Source organism: Hyperoodon ampullatus (assembly GCF_949752795.1).
Source record: "Hyperoodon ampullatus genome assembly, chromosome: 2".
Lineage (NCBI taxonomy): Eukaryota > Metazoa > Chordata > Mammalia > Artiodactyla > Ziphiidae > Hyperoodon > Hyperoodon ampullatus.
The window spans coordinates 44,917,342-44,941,958 of NC_136915.1; the positions used below are offsets into that span (position 1 = coordinate 44,917,342).

The following is a 24,617-nucleotide window of genomic DNA, read 5'->3' on the forward strand; positions in this document are numbered from 1 at the left end:
TTGCAACTATAAGGAGCTGCTCATGTAAGCTGTTAACACTATCAGACATCTCACAGAGGAAAAACACTGAGGTAGTTTAACAGAGAGCTCTTAAAACACAGAGATCTCATAGCCAAGATATGGAAATAACCTAAATGTCTATAGACAGATAAATGGATAAGGGAAATGTGCTATATACACACAATGAAACATTATTTAGCCTTAAAAAAGAAGGAAATTCTGCCATTTGCTACAATACAGATAGACCTAGAGGACATTATTTATGCTAAGTGAAATAAGACAGGCACAGAATGACAAATGTTATATCTCACTTATATGTGGAATCTAAAATAGTCAAACTAATTAGAAGTGAAGAGATTGGTGGCTACCGGAAGCTGGGGTAGAGGGAAATGGGAAGATGTTGGTCAAGGGGTATAAAATTTCAGTTACACAAGATGAATAAGTTATGGTGATCTAATGTATAGCGTGGTGACTATAGTTAACCATACTGTACTATATACTTGAAATTTGTTAAGAAGTTAGATCTCAAGTGTTTTCTCACCACACACACAAAAATGGTAACTATGTGAGGTAACAGATATGTTAATTAGCTTGACTGGTGACTGTTTCACAATGTATACATATATCAAATCACCAAGTTGTACACCTTAAATATATACAATAAAAAATAAAGTAAAAACCCCAGGAACCTCATTTAGATGTCAGATATTGCTAAAATTAATTCTTATGTTAACCACAAAAAGTGGCTCTTAGTCAGGAAACTTGACTCTAATGGACTGATAAGGCTAAGAGTTTTGCTGCCCAGAGTATTAATAGGCTTTCCCAGAAAACAATTTCTTATTAGTAGAATGCTAAGAATATATCTACTTAGGAGTGGAGACAGCCAGAGAACAATCAACAGCAATCTCATGATATCAATTACAAGAATAAACTATATTCATATACTACAATTTTTCTGAACCCTCAAATCATGGAAAATCTGCGCTTTACTAAATAACGTACAATGTGGATTAAAACTTCAAGATAAATAAAGCTGTTGGAAAAAAATCTTTGAGAAGAATTATTTGAGAGGAATCATTTCTAGGTTTCTTACAATAAACTCAGAAAATGAAAACCACTGGGGAAAGCTCTTTGCAACTAACACAGCTGCCAAAAATGAGACACATCGTTCTGTTGGAAACAGAAAGGAACCACTCTGCAACCAGCTTTGTAACACGTTTTTTAGTGTCCTTCACTAATTGGTATGTTTAGAATCAATATAAATTTGAGTAACCTTTTCAAAGAGCCACTTTAGGAAACAAAGTTTATAGGCCACTTTTTTTTTCCCAAATGAAAATAAGCTGAATACCATTTATAGTTCTTCTAATGCAGTCTACTTAAAAGAACAAAAGAAGTGTGTAAGAAAACTAAGACTATTTATGACCACTAAAAAATTAAGGCATAATTAAACAGTACCATCCCAGAGGCAGCTATTTATTCCTTCATTCCTTATGAAGCCACTAACCTTCCTGGAGTTGATAAACTTAGTTTCTTGAGTAATGGCTAGTCCTTGTCTACCAGTCTCATCCCATACTCTGAGAAACTTTAGTTACTAGGGTTGTCACAACAGTCCTGTCCCTGCTGACTTATCGTTGTTTAAATAATCTCACTTGCCAACTGAACAAAAAAGATTTGTGTAGCATTTTAGAATTCAAAGTATATTCTCATTCATTATCTTAAATCACTTTTTTTTTTTTTTTTCTGTACGCGGGCCTCTCACTGTTGTGGCCTCTCCCGTTGAGGAGCACAGGCTCCGGACACGCAGGCCTAGTGGCCATGGCTCACGGGCCCAGCCGCTCCGCGGCATGTGGGATCTTCCCGGACTGGGGCACGAACCCGTGTCCCCTGCATCGGCAGGCAGACTCTCAACCACTGCGCCACCAGGGAAGCCCCCTCATATCACTTTTGAAATAATCTCTCCAGATAGAAAAATTGAGGCTCAGATAGATGAAGTGCCTTGCTCAAAATGACATAAATATTTAGTATAAAAATTAGAGTTGGAATTGGTTTATTCCATTTCATAGCACTAAATTTCTGTAGTATGCCAGGCATTATGCTAGGCACAGAATATAATGAGATAAATAAGAGGAGGGATTCACCCTCCCTCAGACTGGTTCACTGCTCCCAGTCACTTCCAAGGATTAACAATCTTTCTGAACAACTGGGCCATGTATTCAACAAATATTTATTAAATGCCTACTCTGCACTGGCACAGTAAAATAAGAAGCACTAGGACCAGCCGTGAATAAATAAAACAGACTAAAATTCCTATCCTTGCAGGGTTTATAATTTCATGGAAGAAAACAGATCACAAACAAATATATGAATATGTATGGAAGGTGGCAGTAAGTGCTATGAACAAAATAAAGCAGGGTAAAGGCAGAGAGAGTGATGGAGGCAATGCTTTTTATACACGGTGGTCCAGGAGACTCTGGTAAGATGAAATTTGAGCAGAAACTCGAAAAAAAGTAAAAGAGTGAACCATTCTGGATATGTGGGGTAAGAACATTTTAGATGAAGGGAATAGCAAACACAAAGGTGTTAGGTATGAAGACACCCCAACTTAGGCTTTCTGACTGTTCCATACTTTTCAAGCTGTTCCTTACTCAGACAGCTGGTTCTGTCCCAACTATGGGGAGAATCAAAAGTCGAGACAAAATATTTCTAAAAGGATCCTTTGGCTGTTTTTGTTCTCAAGTTATCACTCCACCACTACCCCACTAATTCATCTTCTTTGTGTAAGACAGAGAATTTACTCATCATTAGTCTAACAAGTAATGAATACTACACTGATGAATACTATATAAAAAAACTAAAATCTCTCTCTCTCTAGTCATTTGGACTGATATTTACCACTCCTCGCCACCTCCAAGGGATAACCTGGAGCACAGGGGGAACCACAGTATTTAATAATATGTTAATTCTAATTTAGGAAACTTAGATAACGAATTCTTAGCAGCTGGCCATTCAGAAATTGCTGCAGGGGGGATTTCCCTGGTGGCGCGGTGGTTAAGAATCCGCCTGCCAATGCAGGGGACAGGGGTTCGAACCCTGGTCCGGGAAGATCCCACATGCCACGAAGCAACTAAGCCCGTGCGCCACAACTACTGAGCCTGAGCTCTACAGCCCGTGAGCCACAACTACCAAATCCATGCGCCTAGAGCCTGTGCTCTGCAACAAGAGAAGCCACCGCAATGAGAAGCCTGCTCACCACAATGAAGAGTAGTCCCCACTCACCGCAAGTAGAGAAAGCCCGCGCGCAGCAACAAAAGACCCAATGCAGCCAAAAACAAATAAATAAATTCATTTTAAAAAAAAAAGAAAGAAAGAGATTGCTGCAGGTTACCAATAATTTAGAGGAAAGAGAATAATGTTCTAAGACAGAGACTGGGGAAAAAATATGCTAACAAAAGAATCTTAACTTGCATAAGCATATCTTACAACTTTACAACCTTAACTTACAGTAAGAGTGAAAACTTGAGTCTCAAATACTAAGGTGTGAAAAAGAATATTTCTACACTGCATAAAAGAGAATAAAGTATAATAATTAAACATTCTAAAGTATATTAATAAACTCTACATGCCTATGAAACTTTATTTTCATGTCCATTATCAGAACCTGACACACCACTTTCCATCCACAGATAACTATTTTGTCCCCATATTATTATGATTTATGTTACATGTTAGTGCAAGAAAAAGCCTCAGTTATCTTAAATGTTAGGTACTTTTTTCCTCTGTTCCACTTACCTTAGCCCAATAGCGAAAGGCTAACACCAAGGGAGTAAAGACAGGTTCCATTTTGCCAAGAGCAGCAAATAAATCAGTAGTGAGGCATGCCATATCATTTCCTGCACTCACTCTACAAAGTAAACCACTGTGAATGAGAAAGAAACAAATTTTCACTGTACTAATACCTTAAAAACCAGAATACTTCAAATCCTGTGGCTATCCTTTCCAGTCACCACAATTAACACCTAAGAAGTCATAATAAAAACAAATGTTTTAATAAACTTAGAGCTAACAGAAAACTATATATCATTTCCATCACTAGAGTTCCATACAAATTAAAGATGTTTTAACTATTCATTTATACTTCAGAAATAAAGTTTAACCTCACTTAGTATTTAAGTTCATGAAAAGTTAATTTCAAAAGCAGCATTAAGATTCACCAAAAGTTGATTTATGTGAGGGGAAAGACATTGATATCATCAATGTCAAATAGTACAACATACCTTCCTACTCCATTCTTTTTGCTTTGCACACGATAAAAACAAAAAATGAAATACTGGGGCTTCCCTGGTGGCGCAGTGGTTGAGAGTCCGCCTGCCGATGCAGGGGACACAGGTTCGTGCCCCGGTCCCGGTCCGGGAGGATCCCACATGCCGCGGAGCAGCTGGGCCCGTGGGCCATGGCCGCTGGGCCTGCGCGTCCGGAGCCTGTGCTCCGCAATGGGAGAGGCCACGACAGTGAGAGGCCCGCGTACCGCAAAAAAAAAAAAAAAAAGAAATACTGAACTGACTAGCTATACTTCTTGACTCTAATTTTTCCTATCCAAGCTTTCATGACTTTATTGATATGCTATTTTCAGATTAGGGATCAGAAAGAATTTATCTATTAATCCACAGTAATGCTTATATGTAAGTGAAAATAGGAGCTACCTTAAACAAAGTGACAGAATTGTAGAAGAAAATTTTTGTGGCAGGGAAAAGAATGTGACTGAGGTTGCCGCAGAGGCAATTTGACACAATGTGGTAGGAAAAACACTCGAAGTGAGAATACCTCTATTCCAATTCTGATTTTCCCCTGAATAATTTGAATTTGGACAAATCACTTAATCATTCCAGGTCTCAATTTTCTAATTTAGAAAATAAGGAAGTTGAACTAGATCTCCAAAGATTCTTCTAGCTTTGAATAAGAAAACAGAGTAATCTTAAAATGTAAGAAATAATAATAATCAATAAAAGAATACATTATTATTTCCGTATTGTTTCCATCTCTCCCACATTGGTTTCAAATACGATTATTTCAGTTCCTTTGTCAAAGGCATGTTGCTCTCAGTCCTATAAATATCTGAATAGAAAGCGAAGATCAATCTTCAATGACTCCTTGAATTTCAGTGAACTAAAAACTAGATTCTAATAGACAGATCCTTGAGAAGAGAGTCTATTTCTTATTTATGTTTGAAATAAGCAAAGCAGTACTAACATATAGTAAATGCTCAATACTGTTGGGTGAATAAACGGAAAGTTTTGCATTAGAATGTTTTATTTTTAACTCTCTAATAACTCTATTTCTTGTTCACATGCTTTTAGCAGGCTTGCTAATTTTAATAAATAGAAACTAGCTTAGTCAAATTAATCCAAGGAGAAATCTAAAACAAAACTCTTCTCTCTTACAGATATCCACGGCATACTTGGTTGTTGTTAATTTTTTTTAAAACTTTATTTTCTCTTCATTGTTACCGACCTTTTCCGATCTTTGCACACCACAACAGGAACTTTAGCGTGAAAATCAGATTCCACATCTACATATAATACTAATAAAGAAAAAAAATAAAACATGTAAGCTAATGTCAACATCTCTCAAATGTTTGCTCTATGGTAAACATTAAATAATCGTTTCCTTCTAAAAAATCACTCTCACTGCTTCTGTGGGATAATCCATTCTTCTCGTTACGAGCATCAACCCAACAGAATCTCTTACCTCTCTTGGTGTCATTTGCTGTATTATCACAAACCACAGACAGGCAGAGTCCCAAATACTGTCCGAACATTATAATTACCTTAAGAAGAAAGGTTTTAACATCCCTAAAAGTTTGAATATTTCCAAGTAAATATACAATCTAGTCAAAGTTGTTAAACCTTCATAGATATAGCAAACAGAGGACACCACTTACTTCTGAAGGCTATTTCCACAGGAGTCATGAAATGAGAACCTACAATGCTTTGACAATATAGTTCTTTTAAATTATCCATGGCAGTAAAAGGCTAACTCTACTGGCCCTATTTCCTGTTAATATATGAAGAGTCTGACAAAGCTCTTAAGGAAGAACTAACAGGTGAAGCACATTTCCACTCTGAAGTCTTTCTCTACATCTCCAAGGTAGGCCCCATGCCATAAAATATCTAATCTAAACAAAAATAGATGGATTAACATCTCATTTGAAGTTCAAAAAAAATCTCTTAGTAGTACCTGTTGGAATTATTAATCTATTCAAAACAAATGTGCTGAAGAGCTTTATGTCAGGAATTACATTATGCATGGTGGATATGACAATGAATAGATACAAAGAGCTCAATTAGGGATTTGGAAAACAAATATATAAACAAATAAATCCTGTAGATAACAGGATAGAGGTCTTTAAAGAGTACAGAGGGCATAAAGGAGGGAATAATCAATTTTACATTCAGACTGAATTTTAAAAACCTATGTTATATGACTTAAGATGATCTATTCATGTATTCTAGTGGAAAACATATTTAAAATATTTTTGCTACGTTGATAATGTCTAGTGAGCCTAAAGAGGTAAAAGCACTTATCTATACTATGCTTTAGAGTTTTTGTGCAATGAGAGTCAACTATTTATTACAGAAGAAAACTTCCTTTACAAGTTAAACTGGACCAAAATCATCCCTTAAATATTAATATCCCAGGAAAATGGCCAAAAAGCTGAAAAATAACAGAGAGCTGATAGGGCAGACAGAGAGAAGAAAAGAAGTTTAGAACTGACACTAGAGCCAATGAGAGGGTATGGCTAAAATCAATAAGCTATCTCTTCTAAGCCAAAATGGAAATATTTTTGACAGGTCATTATGATTCATAAAATTTAAGATGACAATAGTAATAATAATAACAATCACAGCAGCAGAAATTTAATAAGAAGGTACTGTAAACCAGGTACTTTTCTAAGCTATGGCTTAACCCATTTCATCCTCATAAACAACCCTCTCATCAAAAAGATACTATGTTATTGCCATTTTATAGATGAGAAAACTGAAGCATTAACACTTAAGTAATTTGTCAAAGGACACACAACCAGTAAGTGGTACAACTAAAATTTGCACCTGGAAAGTCTGGCTTCAGATTCTGAGCTCCTAAGCATTTACTTTATATAACAAGAAAAGCAGTAAATAAAACCAAGAAAATAATATTCCAGACTGTACTACATGACCTGGGACCTGCTTTGAGAAAGTTGTAAATTTTAAAATTTTTATTTAAAAAGTATTGTTACCTATATGAATGTCTTTTTACATAAAAATCAATCCAGACAGATGAGCCACATATGAAAGACTTACTAGGTATAATTTGGTTGATGTACTATAAATGATTAACATTGTTTTAAGTGGGGAAAAAACATATTTACTCAATGCATACACACATTTTTTCCCTAAGTCTCTCCCTAAATCTTCCTTCATCAACAATCTCCTAATGATTACAGGTTTTCTGTCTCATTTTACACAAGAAGCATCCATAATACTCAAAGGCAACATTTTGAAATTACCCAAAAGGCAATCGTTTTTAATACATCAATTTTAAATATGATACTTTTGATCTAACCAACATGTAAATGTTCTAGTACACCTATTAAATACATATGCAATACAATGACACAAATATGCTAGCAGTTTTAGTTTAACTTGCTTAGGCATACATAAACAACACAATGCACATATCTTTAAAGAACTTTCTTTAGAAAAAACAACTTTAAAAAGAAACTCACCACTTTTTTTTAAAATCCCAAGCACTTGTATCAGAAGATCTGGATGATTCATCTAAAAGAAGTTTTAAATTAATAAATACACTAACTTCAAAGTTCAAGTTTCAGAACTTTAGAGATAATTCAATTTCATTAAATACAAGTAAAATCATGCTCTGTATTTTAAAATAATGAAAACAGAATAGTGTTCTACTTTTATGTTAAGAAATCTTGTTCATGGAGGAAGTAGAATCTAATAAATCATACAGTGCTATTATTCCAGCAACACTACTAGAATTAGTGAGTTCTTAGAGTGAGAAAAGATTCTGTAATTTCATATCAAAACAAATGAAAAAAGAAATCAGTTTACCAAATGATTTCTAAAGAGAAGTTGTTGAGATAAGAAATTTAAGGGATATTGACAACTGGCAGCGTGGCCAAAAGTCTTAGATTAAAATACTACTCTAAATAACAAGCATGTCAAATATTTAGCTTAAATGTGTACTTTGCTGCTATTTAAAAAGTATTTAATAATCATACCTTACTTGTAAGTTAATGACTATATCAGACTAGAAATTAAAACATCAAATTTTCACCCAAATCAAACCTCCTTGAGCATAAACTTATTCAAAAAATTAAAAACACATAAAATATCAACTGATTATTTTAAATGTTTGATATGTCAGTAAATAAGCAATGTTAGCAATGCTAAACAATATTGGTATTTTGCTAATGGTCCTAGCCATTACTTATTAAAAGTACCTATAATGTGGGGCTTCCCTGGTGGCGCAGTGGTTGAGAGTCCGCCTGCCGATGCAGGGGACACGGGTTTGTGCCCCGGTCCGGGAAGATCCCACATGTCGCGGAGCAGCTAGGCCCGTGAGCCATGGCTGCTGAGCCTGCGCGTCCGGAGCCTGTGCTCCGCAACGGGAGAGGCCACAACAGTGAGAGGCCCGCGTAACACAAAAAAAAAAAAAAAAAAAAAGAGTACCTATAATGTACCAGGCACTATACAAAAATACTTGGTATATATCACTTATCTAATATTGAAGTTATTATTCCTATTTTGGAAATTAGAAACTGAGGCTCAAGAAGGTCAAGTAACTTGCTCATTTTAGCCAAGATTTGAACATCTACAGATGTATGATTTCAAAATTCTTTCCTCTTTCCATACTGCTTAGCATAAGCAATAACTGTTCAATATGTTCAAATACAAGCATGTTCCCTTTTTTTTTTGACCATCTTCCTCTTCTTCCTTTTTTTTTCTCCCTTATTTTCTTTAATTCCACCTATGTCTGACACCTAAAAAGTACTTTCCAAAAGCACTGTTAAATCATGATGGTAACATTCTACAAGCCAGAGTTTTATATTCCCCTATATCTTCTCTAAAAAAGGTAATCAATAAACAATACCAAGTACTAATTAAGAACCATACAGAAAAGGGTCTTGTCTAATTACTTACCTTGGGAGGAAATTTTATATCTATATTAACATCACTACTTTTCAGAGCAAACTTAGTCAGAGATGAGCCATACAACCTAAGTGAACACTCTGGAAATGAAGGAAAAATATCATAGCATGAAACAGCATGCAAATATGAGAACTTTAAAAAACAGTGATAGGAAAATTGCATATATTTCAATTCCGTGTCTTCCAATTCTAATACAGCAATTATAGTATAATAATACCCTTTTCTAACTGATATACAAAATAATAAAAATGTTTTTCAGTTATAGGGCTCAGGAAGAGAGAAATAACTCATTCAAGTTCAGTGTTTAAACAAAATTTTAGTAGTAATTCATTTAGGAATAACTAGAAGTATGTTTCACATTTAATATGTAACAGTAAAGAATGTACTAACCTAGCTATAGCTACTGTCACAAACTACATATTTTTTTAGATATTTATATTTACTTAAGAAATAGCTCTTTAAATGGGGAAGGGATCACATTCAGCCAATGCTCTTTAAAAACACAAAGTGAAGCCAAGTCAATTGATACTGCAGACCTAAAACCAAAAAAAACCCTCTGACTTTCAAGAGTTCACAGAACAAAATAAACAGGAATAATAACATGCTACCTACATCTTTTGCAAACTATCAAATATGTTATTTCAAAAATCATAATAAGGGGCTTCCCTGGTGGCGCAGTGGTTGAGAGCCCGCCTGCCGATGCAGGGGACATGGGTTAGTGCCCCGGTCTGGGAAGGTCCCACATGCCGCGGAGCGGCTAGGCCCATGAGCCATGGCCGCTGAGCCTGCGCGTCCGGAGCCTGTGCTCCGCAACAGGAGAGGCCACAACAGTGAGAGGCCCGCATACCACAAAAAAAAAAAAAAAATCATAATAAGGTAAATTTTTAAAGGATCTCAGCAGAGGGCAAGTTGAAAAATAACATGATTGGGACTGATCATGAGATGTTTAGTATGTTAGGAAGTGTTAAGTTTGTACTCAGTTGAATATATAAAAGTCTACTTTTCAAGTTCACAAAATGTCTGAAAGTCATCCAAGTCATTAAAATCATAAATATTTCACTTCTATTCTTATAATAATAAGTAAATTATTCCTATGTATAATTTAAATTAGTATCAATGTGTTTTAGATAGAAAACTACATTATAGAAATAATAAAGAAAAATTAAAATTTCAATTTCAATTTTATATTCTTTCTTATAAATCTCACAATGGCTTGATATAAAATTATAATTTATCAACTGTCTAAAATCCCTTTGGTGGTAAGAAACAAGTCTTACTTAATATCCATTTACTTAAATTCAGTATTAATGCAAAAAAATGATGAGGGCTAAGCAAATAATCTATACATAAATGTCTACAATAAACCTGACCCAACTCCCCCTTGTGCCAAAAACATAAGCTTTCTGTAAAGAAAGATCAAGAGTCAAAAAAAGAAATAAAAGTATAAATTTTACCTCTAACATCCTTAAAGTAAATTAATTTTCCCCACTATCAGGGAATAGGAATTTTATTCAGTAACTAGTTCAACTGTATATACTGAAATAAATATGACTAAAATGTCCATTCAGAAGTCAATGATACTGAAAATTTAATATAAAATATAATATTCAAGTACTAAGCAATTAATCTTGTACCTGACATTATAAAAATCTTTTTTTCTTATTACAAAAATTATGCTGTGCCGTAATTCTCCATTTTCCTTTTCTGAAATATCTCCCCCCAAAAGTCATTTACAAATAATTAAATTAATCTACTTTGAAGATGGAGAAAAAAAGAGAAAGAAAAACATTAAGAATTTACCCTAAGTTCAAGAGGAAGCAAGAGGAAGAGTTGTGTCATTTTAAAAATTAAGTATAAAATGAAGCTGTACCTGGTAAAAATGCTGTTATAACCTTTGACATTTCCTCCACAATTTCCTGACGAACTCTGAGGTCATCATCTGTTATTCCTTGTTCTTTTGCTAATTCAATAACTGCAACACTTAAAGCAGCCAAGTGGGCAAGGGAAGGAGGTGGCAGAGAACGAAGCTCACTTTCTTCCTGTTTTTCCTATTAGTGTGACGTTTAACAACAACAATATAAAAAAAGATTTCTATTTTAATGTCCTCGTATTTAGGAGAGAAGGACATAATCAATATATATGCACCTTCTATTGCCAGATTTAAGAAACCTAGGATATGGAACTGAACAAAAGAGACAGAGATCCCTGCCTTTGTGAAGCAGGATTGAAAGAATGAGAGGTGCTGTGGGGGAGGTTGCTATTAAGCATTTAAAAAATAAAATCTGTTTTACTTTACTGTCTGCATAAATTCTGAAATGCTACATCAAAGCCAAGATTCCATAAGTAACAACATTTAGCTGATCATTTTGTTGCAGCCAAGAGAGACTGTCTTAGGTATAGCAGAAGGTCTTGAATGTCTGATTGGCATGTACAGTACCAGATTAAATGGTCACAGGAAAACATCCTAAACAATATCGCCATGTATTTGATACACTGCCTCCCATTTAAAACTGATTTCGCTGTTATTTTATACAAAACTAGGCAAAATGTTAAAAAAAACACAAAACCTGTATTCTGCTAAAAGTTTGAAAGCCAATTTAAAGCAAGGAGTTGAAGAGGGACTATATTATATATGCACAATGATTTTTAAAATTAACTGATTACTCTGATTTTAAAAACTACATGCTAACTGCAAAAGCTACATGAAAAATAAGAAAAGAAGAAAATCACCCACCAGCTCACATCCTACTATTCCATACATTTTCAACATAACAGACCATACCATTTCTTTAACATTATAACAAAAACATTTTCTATTATCACATTTCAGTCAAAAAACAATCTCTTATTTTTTTTGAGATACGGAGCTCCCAAAAGAATAATCAAAAGTAGTTTATTCTTTCCCCCTCCCCAACTCAATACAGTAAAACAAAGACTTTGGTCTATTCCTAATTCTATTCTTTGTTACCATATTCAGTCTTAATGTAAATCAAGTTTACCTATGGTACAGAATAATCAAACAAAGGAAGTAAGATAACTTTGTTTTTATAAGTTTCTGAGATCATTTCTGCAACCTTAACTATAAACTACATCTTAGATGAGCATCTAAGTTTTCAGGACTACTTTCTTTTTAGGATTTACCCAAGGTATTAACAGCAATATACTTAATGAAAAAATGATACAAAATTAACATGCAACAAAATTATCTTTATTTCTAGATTGAAAATAAGAGGATAAAAGACAGTGAACACTCTTCTACCTATGCTATCCCACATGCTGCAATAAGAGCCTGCATGCTGCGACTAAAGATCCCGCATGCTGCAACAATCCTGCTTGCCACAACTAAGACCCGGCGCAGCCAAATAAATAAAAGTAAATAAATAAATAAATAAATGTTTTTAAAATAAGCCTATTCTACCTCCTTTAGGATACTGTTCCATCAAACATTCTCATTTATATCCTCATATCATTGATCATCCTCATGTCAACCTGATATCTTCATATATCCTCTGTCATAAATATGATCAATTAAATCCCTACCCTTCTGTAACTTATATTCTAGTTACAGAAAACAGACAACAGATAAATAAATATATATTATGATGTCAGGTAGTGTTATTAAGAAAAATAAAACAGGGTAAGAGGCTACAGACTGTTGGGAAGACGGTATTATTTTAGAATAGAGTAGACAAAGAAAGCCACTCGAAACCGGTGAAGAGACTTGAAAGTGAAGAAGAGAGACATTTAAATTTCTGGAGGAAGAGTATTCAAGACACAGAAAACAGTAAATGCGAAGACTCAGAGGCAAAAAAGTACCTAATCTTATTTAAAGAGAGCAATATGTCTGAGGCTGAGTAACAAAGTGGTGACCGTGAAACATGATGAAACTTAAAAGTTAACTAGAAGCCAAATATTGTATAACCTCATGAAACTTGATAAGGGCTTAGAATTTTATTTTAAGTTGTGAAGCTACTAATGGGCTATAAGTAGGAAGTAATATGATATACTTTAAAAGAACAATTCTGGCTACTAAATGAAGAAGACTGGGTGGGGGGATGGGGCAGGGCAAGAAGTGAGATAAATTGGAAATAGTCCAGGTGAGAGATAGAAAACCCTTAAGAGTCTAAGAACAAATGTTAAAACTAATGAACAAAAAATTAAATACAAAGAAAACATATTAAAAGCAGCAAGGGAAAAACAACAAATATCACACAAGGGAATTCCCATAAGGTTAACAGCTGATCTTTCAGAAGAAACTCTGCAAACCAGAAGGGAGTGGCAGGACATATTTAAAGTGATGAAGGAGAAAAACCTACAACCAACATTACTCTACCCAGCAAGGATCTCATTCAGATTTGATGGAGAAATTAAAACCTTTACAGACAAGCAAAAGTTAAGAGAATTCAACACCACCAAACCAGCTTGACAACAAATGCTAAAGAATCTCCTCTAGGCAAGAAACACAAGAGAATGAAAAGACCTATAATAACAAACCCAAAACAATTAAGAAAATGGGAATAGGATCATACATATCAATAATTACCTTAAATGTAAATGGATTAAATGCTCCCACCAAAAGACACAGACTGGCTGAATGGATACAAAAACAAGACCCATATATATGCTGTCTACAAAAGACCCACTTCAGACCTAGAGACACATACAGACTGAAAGTGAGGGGATGGAAAAAGATATTCCATGCAAATGGAAACCAAAAGAAAGCTGGAGTAGCAATTCTCATATCAGACAAAATAGACTTTAAAATAAAGACTCTTAGAAGAGACAAAGAAGGACACTACATAATGATCAAGGGATCAATCAAAGAAGATATAACAATTGTAAATATTTATGTACCCAACATAGGAGCACCTCAATACATAAGGCAAATACTAACAGCCATAAAAGGGGAAATCGACAGTAACACATTCATAGTAGGGGACGTTAGCACCACACTTTCACCATTGGACAGATCATCCAAAATGAAAATAAATAAGGAAAAACAAGCTTTGAATGATACATTAAACAAGATGGACTTAACTGATATTTATAGGACATTCCATCCAAAAACAACAGAATACACATTTTTCTCAAGTGCTCATGGAACATTCCCCAGGAAAGATCATATCTTGGGTCACAAATCAAGCCTTGGTAAATTTAAGAAAATTGAAATTGCATCAAGTATCTTTTCCGACCACAACACTATGAGACTAGATATAGATTACAGGAGAAGATCTGTAAAAAATACAAACACATGGAGACTAACCAGTACACTGCTAAATAACCTAGAGATCACTGAAGAAATCAAAGAGGAAACCAAAAAATACCTAGAAACAAATGACAATGGAGACACAACGACCCAAAACCTATGGGATGCAGCAAAAGCAGTTCTAAGAGGGAAGTTTATAGCAATACAATCCTACCTTAAGAAACAGGAAACATCTCGAATAAACAACCTAACCTTGCACCTAAAGCAATTAGAGAAAGAAGAACAAAAAAACCCCAAAGTTAGCAGAAGGAAAGAAATCATAAAGGTCAGATCAGAAATAAATGAAAAAGAAATGAAGGAAACGATAGCAAAGATCAATAATACTAAAAGCTGGTTCTCTGAGAAGGTAAACAAAATTGATAAACCATTAGCCAGACTCATCAAGAAAAAAAGGGAGAAGACTCAAATCAATAGAATTAGAAATGAAAAAGGAGAAGTAACAACAGACACTGCAGAAATATAAAAGATCAGGAGCGATTACTACAAGCAACTCTATGCCAATAAAATGGACAACCTGAAAGAAACGGACAAATTCTTAGAAATGCACAACCTGCCAAGAATGAATCAGGAAGAAATAGAAAATATGAACAGACCAATCACAAGCACTGAAATTGAAACTGTGATTAAAAATCTTCCAACAGGGCTTCCTTGGTGGCGCAGTGGTTGAGAGTCCGCCTGCCGATGCAGGGGACACGGGTTCGTGCCCCAATCCGGGAAGATCCCACATGCTGCAGAGTGGCTGGGCCCGTGAGCCATGGCTGCTGAGACTGTGTATCCTGCGCATCCGGAGCCTGTGCTCCGCAACGGGAGAGGCCACAACAGTGAGAGGCCCACGTAATGGGAAAAAAAAAAAAAATCTTCCAACAAACAAAAGCCCAGGACCAGGTGGCTTCACAGGCAAATTCTACCAAACATTTAGAGAAGAGCTAACACCCATCCTTCTCAAACTCTTCCAAAATATAGCAGAGGGAGGAACACTCCCAAACTCATTCTACGAGGCCACCATCACTCTGATACCAAAACCAGACAAGGATGTCACAAAGAAAGAAACCTACAGGCCAATATCACTGATGAACATAGATGCAAAAATCCTTAACAAAATATTAGCAAACAGAATCCAACATCACATTAAAAGGATCATACACCATGATCAAGTGGGGTTTATTCCAGAAATGCAAGGCTTCTCCAATATACGCAAATCAATCCATGTGATACACCATATTAACAAACTGAAGGAGAAAAACCTATGGTCATCTCAATAGATGCAGAAAAAGCTTTCGACAAAATTCAACACCGATTTATGATAAAAACCCTCCAGAAAGTAGGCATAGAGGAAACTTTCCTCAACATAATAAAGGCCATATATGACAAACCCACAGCAAACATCGTCCTCAATGGTGAAAAACTGAAAGCATTTCCACTAAAATCAGGAACAAGACAAGGTTGCCCACTCTCACCACTATTATTCAACATAGTTTTGGAAGTTTTCTCCACAGCAATCAGAGAATAAAAGGAAATAAAAGGAATCCAAATCAGAAAAGAAGAAGTAAAGCTGTCACTGTTTGCAGATGACATGATAATATACATAGAGAATCCTAAAGATGCTACCAGAAAACTACTAGAGCTAATCAATGAATTTGGTAAAGTAGCAGGATACAAAATTAATGCACAGAAATCTCTGGCATTCCTATACACTAATGATGAAAAATCTGAACGTGAAATCAAGAAAACACTCCTATTTACCACTGCAACTAAAAGAATAAAATATCTAGGAATAAACCTACCTAAGGAGACAAAAGACCTGTATGCAGAAAATTATAAGACACTGATGAAAGAAAATAAACATGGTACAAATAGATGAAGAGATATACCATGGTCTTGGATTGGAAGAAACAACATTGTGAAAATGACTCTACTACCCAAAGCAATCTACAGATTCAATGCAATCCTTATCAAACTACCACTGCCATTTTTCACAGGACTAGAACAAAAAATTTCACAATATGTATGGAAACGCAAAAGACCCCGAATAGCCAAAGCAATCTTGAGAAAGAAAAACGGAGCTGGAGGAATCAGGCTCCCTGACTTCAGACTATACCACAAAGCTACAGTAATCAAGACAGCATGGTACTGGCACATAAACAGAAATATAGATCAATGGAACAGGATAGAAAGCCCAGAGATAAACTCACGCACATATGGTCACCTCATCTTTGATAAAGGAGGCAGGAATGTACAGTGGAGAAAGGACAGCCTCTTCAATAAGTGGTGCTGGGAAAACTGGACAGGTACATGTAAAAGTATGAGATTAGAACACTCCCTAACACCATACCCAAAAATAAGCTCAAAATGTATTAAAGACCTAAATATAAGGCCAGAAACTATCAAACTCTTAGAGGAAAACACAGGCAGAACACTCTATGACATAAATCACAGCAAGATCCTTTTTGATCCACCTCCTAGAGAAATGGAAATAAAAACAAAGATAAACAAATGGGACCTAATGAAACTTCAAAGCTTTTGCACAGCAAAGGAAACCATAAACAAGACAAAAAGACAACCCTCAGAATGGGAGAAAATATTTGCAAATGAAGCAACTGACAAAGGATTAATCTCCAAAATTTACAAGCAGTTCATGCAGCTCAATAACAAAAAAACAAACAACCCAATCCAAAAATGGGCAGAAGGCCTAAACAGACATTTCTCCAAAGAAGATATACAGACTGTCAACAAACACATGAAAGAATGCTCAACATCATTAATCATTAGAGAAATGCAAATCAAAACTACAATGAGATATATCATCTCACACCAGTCAGAATGGTCATCATCAAAAAATCTAGAAACAATAAATGCTGGTGAGGGTGTGGAGAAAAGGGAACACTCTTGCACTGCTGGTGGGAATATGAATTGGTACAGCCACTATGGAGAACAGTATGGAGGTTCCTTAAAAAACTACAAATAGAATTAACATATGACCCAGCAATCCCACTACTGGGCATATACCCTGAGAAAACCATAATTCAAAAACAGTCATGTACCAAAATGTTCATTGCAGCTCTATTTACAATAGCCAGGACATGGAAACAACCTAAGTGTCCATCATCGGATGAATAGATAAAGAAGATGTGGCACATATATACAATGGAATATTACTCAGCCATAAAAAGAAACGAAATTGAGCTATTTGTAATGCAGTGGATGGACCTAGAGTCTGTCATACAGAGTAAAGTAAGTCGGAAAGAGAAAGACAAATACCGTATGCTAACACATATATATGGAATTTAAGAAAAAAAAATGTCATGAAGAACTTAGGGGTAAGACAGGAATAAAGACACAGACCTACTAGAGAATGGACTTGAGGATATGGGGAGGGAGAAGGGTAACCTGTGACAAAGCGAGAGAGTGGCATGGACATATATAGACTACCAAACGTAAAATAGATAGCTAGTGGGAAGCAGCCGCATAGCACAGGGAGATCAGCTCAGTGCTTTGTGACCACCTAGAGGGGTGGGATAGGGAGGGTGGGAGGGAGGGAGACGCAAGAGGGAAGAGATATGGGAACATATGTATATGTATAACTGATTCACTTTGTTATAAAGCAGAAACTAACACACCATTGTAAGGCAATTATACTCCAATAAAGATGTAAAAAAAACAAAAAAAAAACACTAATGAACAAATTCAGCAAACTAGCAGGATACAAATCAGCACACAAAAATCATGTGCATTTCTATACACTAACAATGAACAACCTGAAAAAAAATAATTCCACTTAAAATAGCATCAAAAAGAATAAAAGATTTAAGAATTAACCAAGAAGATGAAAGAGGTGTACAGTGAAAAAGAGAAAACATGGCTTAAAGAAATTAAAGAAGACATGAATAAAGAGAAAGATATTCTGGGCTTCCCTGGTGGCGCAGTGGTTGAGAGTCTGCCTGCCGATGCAGGGGATGCGGGTTCGTGCCCCAGTCTGGGAGGATCCCACATGCCGCAGAGTGGCTGGGCCTGTGAGCCATGGCCGCTGAGCCTGCGCGTCTGGAGCCTGTGCTCCACAATGGGAGAGGCCACAACAGTGAGAGGCCCGTGTACCGCAAAAAACAAAAAAGAGAAAGATATTCCAAGTTCATGGATTGGCAGACTTAATATTGTTACGATGTCAACAGTGCCCAAAGCAATCTACATATTCAATGCAATCCCTATCAATATCCTAATGACTTTTTGTTTTGCAGAAATAGGAAAAAAGATCCTAAAATTCACCTGGACTCTCAAGGGACCCCAAATAGCCAAAACAATCTTGAACAAGAGGAACAAAGCTAGGAGACTAACATTTCCTGATTTCAAAACTTACTACAAAGCCACAGTAACCAAAACAGTATGGCACTGGCATAAATACAGACACAGAGGCCAATAAAATAAAATAAGAGAGCCCAGAAATAGATGTTCATATATAAGGTCAAATGATTTTTAATAAAAATGTCAAGAACATTCAATGGGAAAGAACTGCCTTTTCAAAACATGGTGCTAGGAAAGCTGGATATCCACATGCAATATGGATCCTTGTCTTACACCACATACAAAAATTAACTCAAAATGGATCAAAGACCTAAACATAAGAGCAAAATTATAAAACTCTTAGAAGAAAACAAAAGAGAAGAGCTTCATGACCTTGGATTTGGAAATGATTTTTTGGATATTAAACAAAAACACAGGAAACAAAAGAAAAAATAGACAAATTGGACTTCACAAAAATTAAAAACTTTTCTGTATCAAACAACACTACTAATAGAGTAAAAAGGCAACTCATATAATGGAATAAAAAATTTGTAAGTCATGTGTATAATACAGAATTAATATCCAGAACATATGAAGAACTCTTAAACTCAACTACAAGAAAATAACCCAATTCAAAAGTGGTCACAGGACTTGAATACACATTTCTCCAAAGAAGATATATGAATGGACAATAAGCACAGGAAAAGGTGCTCAACATCACTAATCATTAGGGAAATGCAAATCAAAAGCACAATGATATATGACTAGGATGATTATTATCAAAACAACAACAACAACAGAAAAAACAACAACAAGAGTTTGTGGATATGAAGAAATTGAACCCTTGTGTATCACTGGTGGGAATGTAAAATGGCACAGCCCCTGCAGAAAACAGCATGGCAGGTCCTCAGAAAATTAAACATAAATCTACCATTTGACTTAGCAATTCCACTTCTGGGTATATACCCAAAAAAAATGGAAGTAAAGATTCAAACAAGTATTTCTACACCAATGTTCATACCAACATTATTCACAATAGCAAAAAGTAGAAACAACCCAGATATCCATCCATGCATGAATGGACACACAAAACATGGTATATACTACATAGAATGGAATATTATTCAACATTAAAAAGGAAAGAAATTCTGACACATACTGTACACTACAGTATGGTTGAAGCTTAAAGACGTTACGCTAAGTGAAATAAGCAGAAAAGGACAAATATATAATTCCACTTATATGCGGCACCTACAATAGTCAAATACAGAGACAGAAAGTAGAGCGGTAGTTACCAGGAGCAAGGGTGAGAGAGAAATGAGGAGTTATTGTTTAATGGATACAGGGTTTCAATATAAGTTAATGAAAAAGTTCTGGAAATGGATATTGCAGATCATTGTACAACAATGTAAATGTACTTAATGTCACTGAACTGTACACTTAAAGATGGTTAAAATGGTAAATATTATGTCATGTATATTTTACCACAATAAAAAAATTGTTTTAAACCTTCAATGGCACCAATAGGATAATGCACCACCTTCTTAACATGGAATATACAGCAATTTAGTTTCAGCATGCCTTTTTAGGCCCTCCTCCAACCATTCCCTCCCCATAACATCTGGGGCAGATATCCATAGTTAAATAGTCAGCAGCTTCCAAAGACTATATGCGATATTGGGTCTCCACATTATTACTCACATCATGACCTCTTTCTTGTATCCATCTGGTGAAACTCTAATCCCTGAAGTTGTAACTTAAATGTCAAATATTCAGTGAAGGCTTCTTAATGTCTTTCCCTTTCCAACATAATGAAATGTTCCCTTTAATTCATGACTAATAACATACTATGCACTCCATCACTTTACCTCCTGAGGTAATCACTTATTCTCCTCATTTTAAACACTGCCTCATCTACTGGCTTGTGTTTTCAACAAGTAAGCACTCTCTACCTCTATAATAACAGCAACAACAACCACCATTTATTGAGTACCCACTATGGGCTTGGCATTGTGCCAGGGGCTTTAGCGATATTATGTCACTTAAGTCTTAAAATACACCTCCTTAGGGAGCTATCATCAAAATCATTTTATAGGGGGCAGAGTCAAGATGGCATACTAGGAGAGCGCGGATTCACATCTCCTCACAACTAGGGCACTTACCAGGCACTGGTGCGGGACCACGGACACCTAAGGGAACAGGGCGAACCCCCAGCGACCGGGTAGGATGTAGGGCATGGCAGGAGTGATGGGGGAGGAGAAGTGGAGGTGGGATGGGACTGGTGCCCTTGAGGGGAGGCTGGGGGAGGGGAAGGGATCCCACACTAGAAGGAGGATATTAGGGAACCACTGGGAGGGCAGAGGATCAAAAGGGAACGTGGCCAGTCAGGTTTCCCCTGCCCACTTGAGCCCCCAGGAACCTGCTGAGATTCTGGGCCTGATCCTCTGCCCACTGAGGCCCTCTCCAGCAGAGCGGGTCCTGAGGGAGTGGGAGGGAGGGAAGGAGGAGCAAAAGTAAAGGCCGGACCTCTGGGACAAGCACCCCTGAGGGGTGGCTGGGGAAGGGGAGGAGTTCCTACACCCAGAGGGACCCACCCATGATTAGGTGTCCAGCGGCAACGGTGGAGACCCTGGGGAAGATGGTGGGGAGGAGCACAAAGGAACGGAAGAGAACCAGGCCAGTACTTTCCCAGTCCACTTAGGCACCCCAGGCCTAAACCTCTGCCCTGGGAGCCTCCCTCCTGCCGCTCAGAGCCCAAGCCCTGCCCCTACACCCCCATCCAGGTCCCCACCTCTACATTCGGAGACACCCTCCAATGCACTGGGTCTAAACCCCACCCACACACCCTCACACACCCTACCTCCAAACTTCAGAACTCCACACTCCAGAGGCCCTCCTTTCCAGGTGCTGCCCCTCCCCTTCAGTGCCCACATCCTAAGCAGAGGTCCTGGGCCATGCTTGAATAGTGCCCTGCATAAGCCCCACTCAAGCATCACCCTCCCCACCCGCCTAGGTCCCTGCCTCAGTTCCACCCCCGCTTAAACTCCACCCCCATAGCCAAGGCTTTTTTTTTTTCCTCTTTTAGACTGGGGTTCTGTTTTACCTTGTTGATTCATTGTTCTTGATTCTTTTATATTTTTATATTTCCTACTCTTTTATTTTTCAAATTTTATTTTATTCTTTATACTTTGTTATTGTTCTCCCCTTTTGGCTAGTTCCCCCCTCTTTACTTTTTTTTTCTTTTTTCTGCTGTGGTTTTATTTTACCTTGTTGCAGTTGTTTCAATTACAGTTTTATTTTTTCCTAATGTATTTTTTATCTTTCTAATTTTATTTTTTTATTCTTTGATATTGTGCTGCTTTTTTTTTTTTTTACCACACCATGAAGCTTGGAAGATCTTGGTTCCAAGGCCGGAGGTCAGGCCCAAATTCCGGTGGTGGGAGCTCTAAGACCAAACCACTGGACTAACAGAGAACCTCAGACCTCAAGGAATATTAATCAGACTGAGACCCCCCGTAGGTCCTCATCTCACCACCAAGGCCCAGCTCTACTCAACTGCCTGAAAACTCCAGTGCTGGACATCTCAGGTCAAACAACCAGTAAGACAGGAATACGGCACCACCCATCAAAAAGAGCAAGCAACCATATGCCAATAAAACGGACAACCTGGAAGAAATGGACAAATTCTTAGAAAAGCACAATCTCCCGAGACTGAACCAGGAAGAAATAGAAAATATAAACAGACCAATCACAAGCACTGAAATTGAGACTGTGATTAAAAATCTTCCAACAAACAAAAGCCCAGGACCAGATGGATTCACAGGCGATTTCTATCAAACATTTAGAGAAGAGCTAACACCCATCCTTCTCAAACTCTTCCAAAATATAGCAGAGGGAGGAACGCTCCACAACTCATTCTATGAGGCCACCATTACCATGATACCAAAACCAGACAAAGACGTCACAAAGAAAGAAAACTACAGGCCAATATCACTGATGAACATAAATGCAAAAATCCTCAACAAAATACTAGCAAACAGAATCCAACAGCACATTAAAAGGATCATTGACTATGATCAAGTGGGGTTTACCCCAGGAATGCAAGGATTCATCAATATATGCAAATCGATCAATGCGATAAACCAAATAAACAAATTGAAGAAGAAAAACCATATGATCGTCACAATAGATGCAGAAAAAGCTTTTGACAAAATTCAACAGCCGTTTATGATAAAAGCCCTCCAGAAAGTAGGCATACAGGGAACTTAACACAATAAAGGCCATATATGACAAACCCACAGCCAACATCATTCTCAATGGTGAAAAACTGAAACCATTTCCACTAAGATCAGGAACGAGACAAGGCTGCCCACTCTCACCACTATTATTCAACATAGTTTTGGAAGTTTTAACCACAGCAATCAGAAAAGTAAAAGAAATAAAAGGAATCCAAATCAGAAAAGAAGAAGTAAAACTGTCACTGTTTGCAGATGACACGATACTATACATAGAGAATCCTAAAGATGCTACCAGAAAAATACTCAGGCTAATCAATGAATTTGGTAAAGTAGCAAGATACAAAATGAATGTACAGAAATCTCTTGCATTCCTATACACTAATGATGAAACATCTGAAAGAGAAATTAAGGAAACACTCCCATTTACCACTGCAACAAAAAGAACAAAATACCTAGGAATAAACCTACCTAAGGAGACAAAAGACCTCTAAACAGAAAACTTTAAGACAGTGATGAAAAACATTAAAGATGATACAAATAGATGGAGAGATATACCATGTTCTTGGATTGGAAGAATCAACATTGTGAAATGACTATACTGCCCAAAGCAATCTACAGATTCAATGCAATCCCAATCAAACTACCAATGGCATTTTTCACAGAACTAGAACAAAAAACTGTACGATTTGTATGGAAATACAAAAGACACTGAATAGTCAAAGCAATCTTGAAAAATAAAAACGGAGCTGGAGGAATCAAGCTCCCAGACTTCAGACTATACTACAAAGCTACACTAATCAAGACAGTATGGTATTGGCAAAAAAACAGAAATATAGATCAATGGAACAAGATAGAAAGCCCAGAGATAAACCCACGCACATATGGTCACCTTATCTTTGATAAAGGAGGCAAGAATATACAAAGGAGAAAAGACAGCCTCTTCAATAAGTGGTGCTGGGAAAACTGGACAGCTACATGTAAAAGAATGAAATTAGAACACTCCCTAACACCATACACAAAAATAAACTCAAAATGTATTAAAGACCTAAATGTAAAACCAGACACTATAAAACTCTTAGGGGAAAACATAGGCAGAACACTCTATGACATAAATCATAGCAAGATCCTTTTTGACCCACCTCCTAGAGAAATGGAAATAAAAAACAAAAATAAACAAATGGGACCTAATGAAACTTAAAAGCTCTTGCACAGCAAAGGAAACCATAAACAAGACAAAAAGACAACCCTCAGAATGGGAGAAAATATTTGCAAACAAAGCAACTGACAAAGGATTAATATCCAAAATACACAAGCAGCTCATGCAGCTCAATATCAAAAAAACAAACAACCCCATCCAAAAAATGGGCAGAAGACCTAAATAGACATTTCTCCAAAGAAGATATACAGATTGCCAACAAACACATGACAGGATGCTTAACATCACTAATCATTAGAGAAATGCAAATCAAAACTACAGTGAGGTATCACCTCACACTGGTCAAAATGGCCATCATCAAAAAATCTAGAAACAATAAATGCTGGAGAGGGTGTGGAGAAAAGGGAAACCTCTTGCACTGTTGGTGCGAATGTAAATTGATACAGCTACTATGGAGAACAGTATGGAGGTTC

General features: G+C 36.6%; 1 protein-coding gene across 3 annotated transcripts in view; it reads right to left on the minus strand.

The window, feature by feature from the left end:
* Positions 1–24,617, minus strand: part of TUT4 (terminal uridylyl transferase 4) — a gene marked incomplete at both ends in the record, with an annotated part of 114,469 nt that overhangs the window by 52,703 nt on the left and 37,149 nt on the right. For all 3 annotated transcript variants that reach the window (XM_079727024.1, XM_079727026.1, XM_079727025.1), the window contains 5 exons: positions 3,790–3,916; positions 5,509–5,578; positions 7,763–7,814; positions 9,201–9,289; positions 11,080–11,257. In XM_079727024.1, the coding sequence (XP_079583150.1) occupies positions 3,790–3,916; positions 5,509–5,578; positions 7,763–7,814; positions 9,201–9,289; positions 11,080–11,257 (516 nt within the window). The remainder of the gene's footprint in view (positions 1–3,789; positions 3,917–5,508; positions 5,579–7,762; positions 7,815–9,200; positions 9,290–11,079; positions 11,258–24,617) is intronic.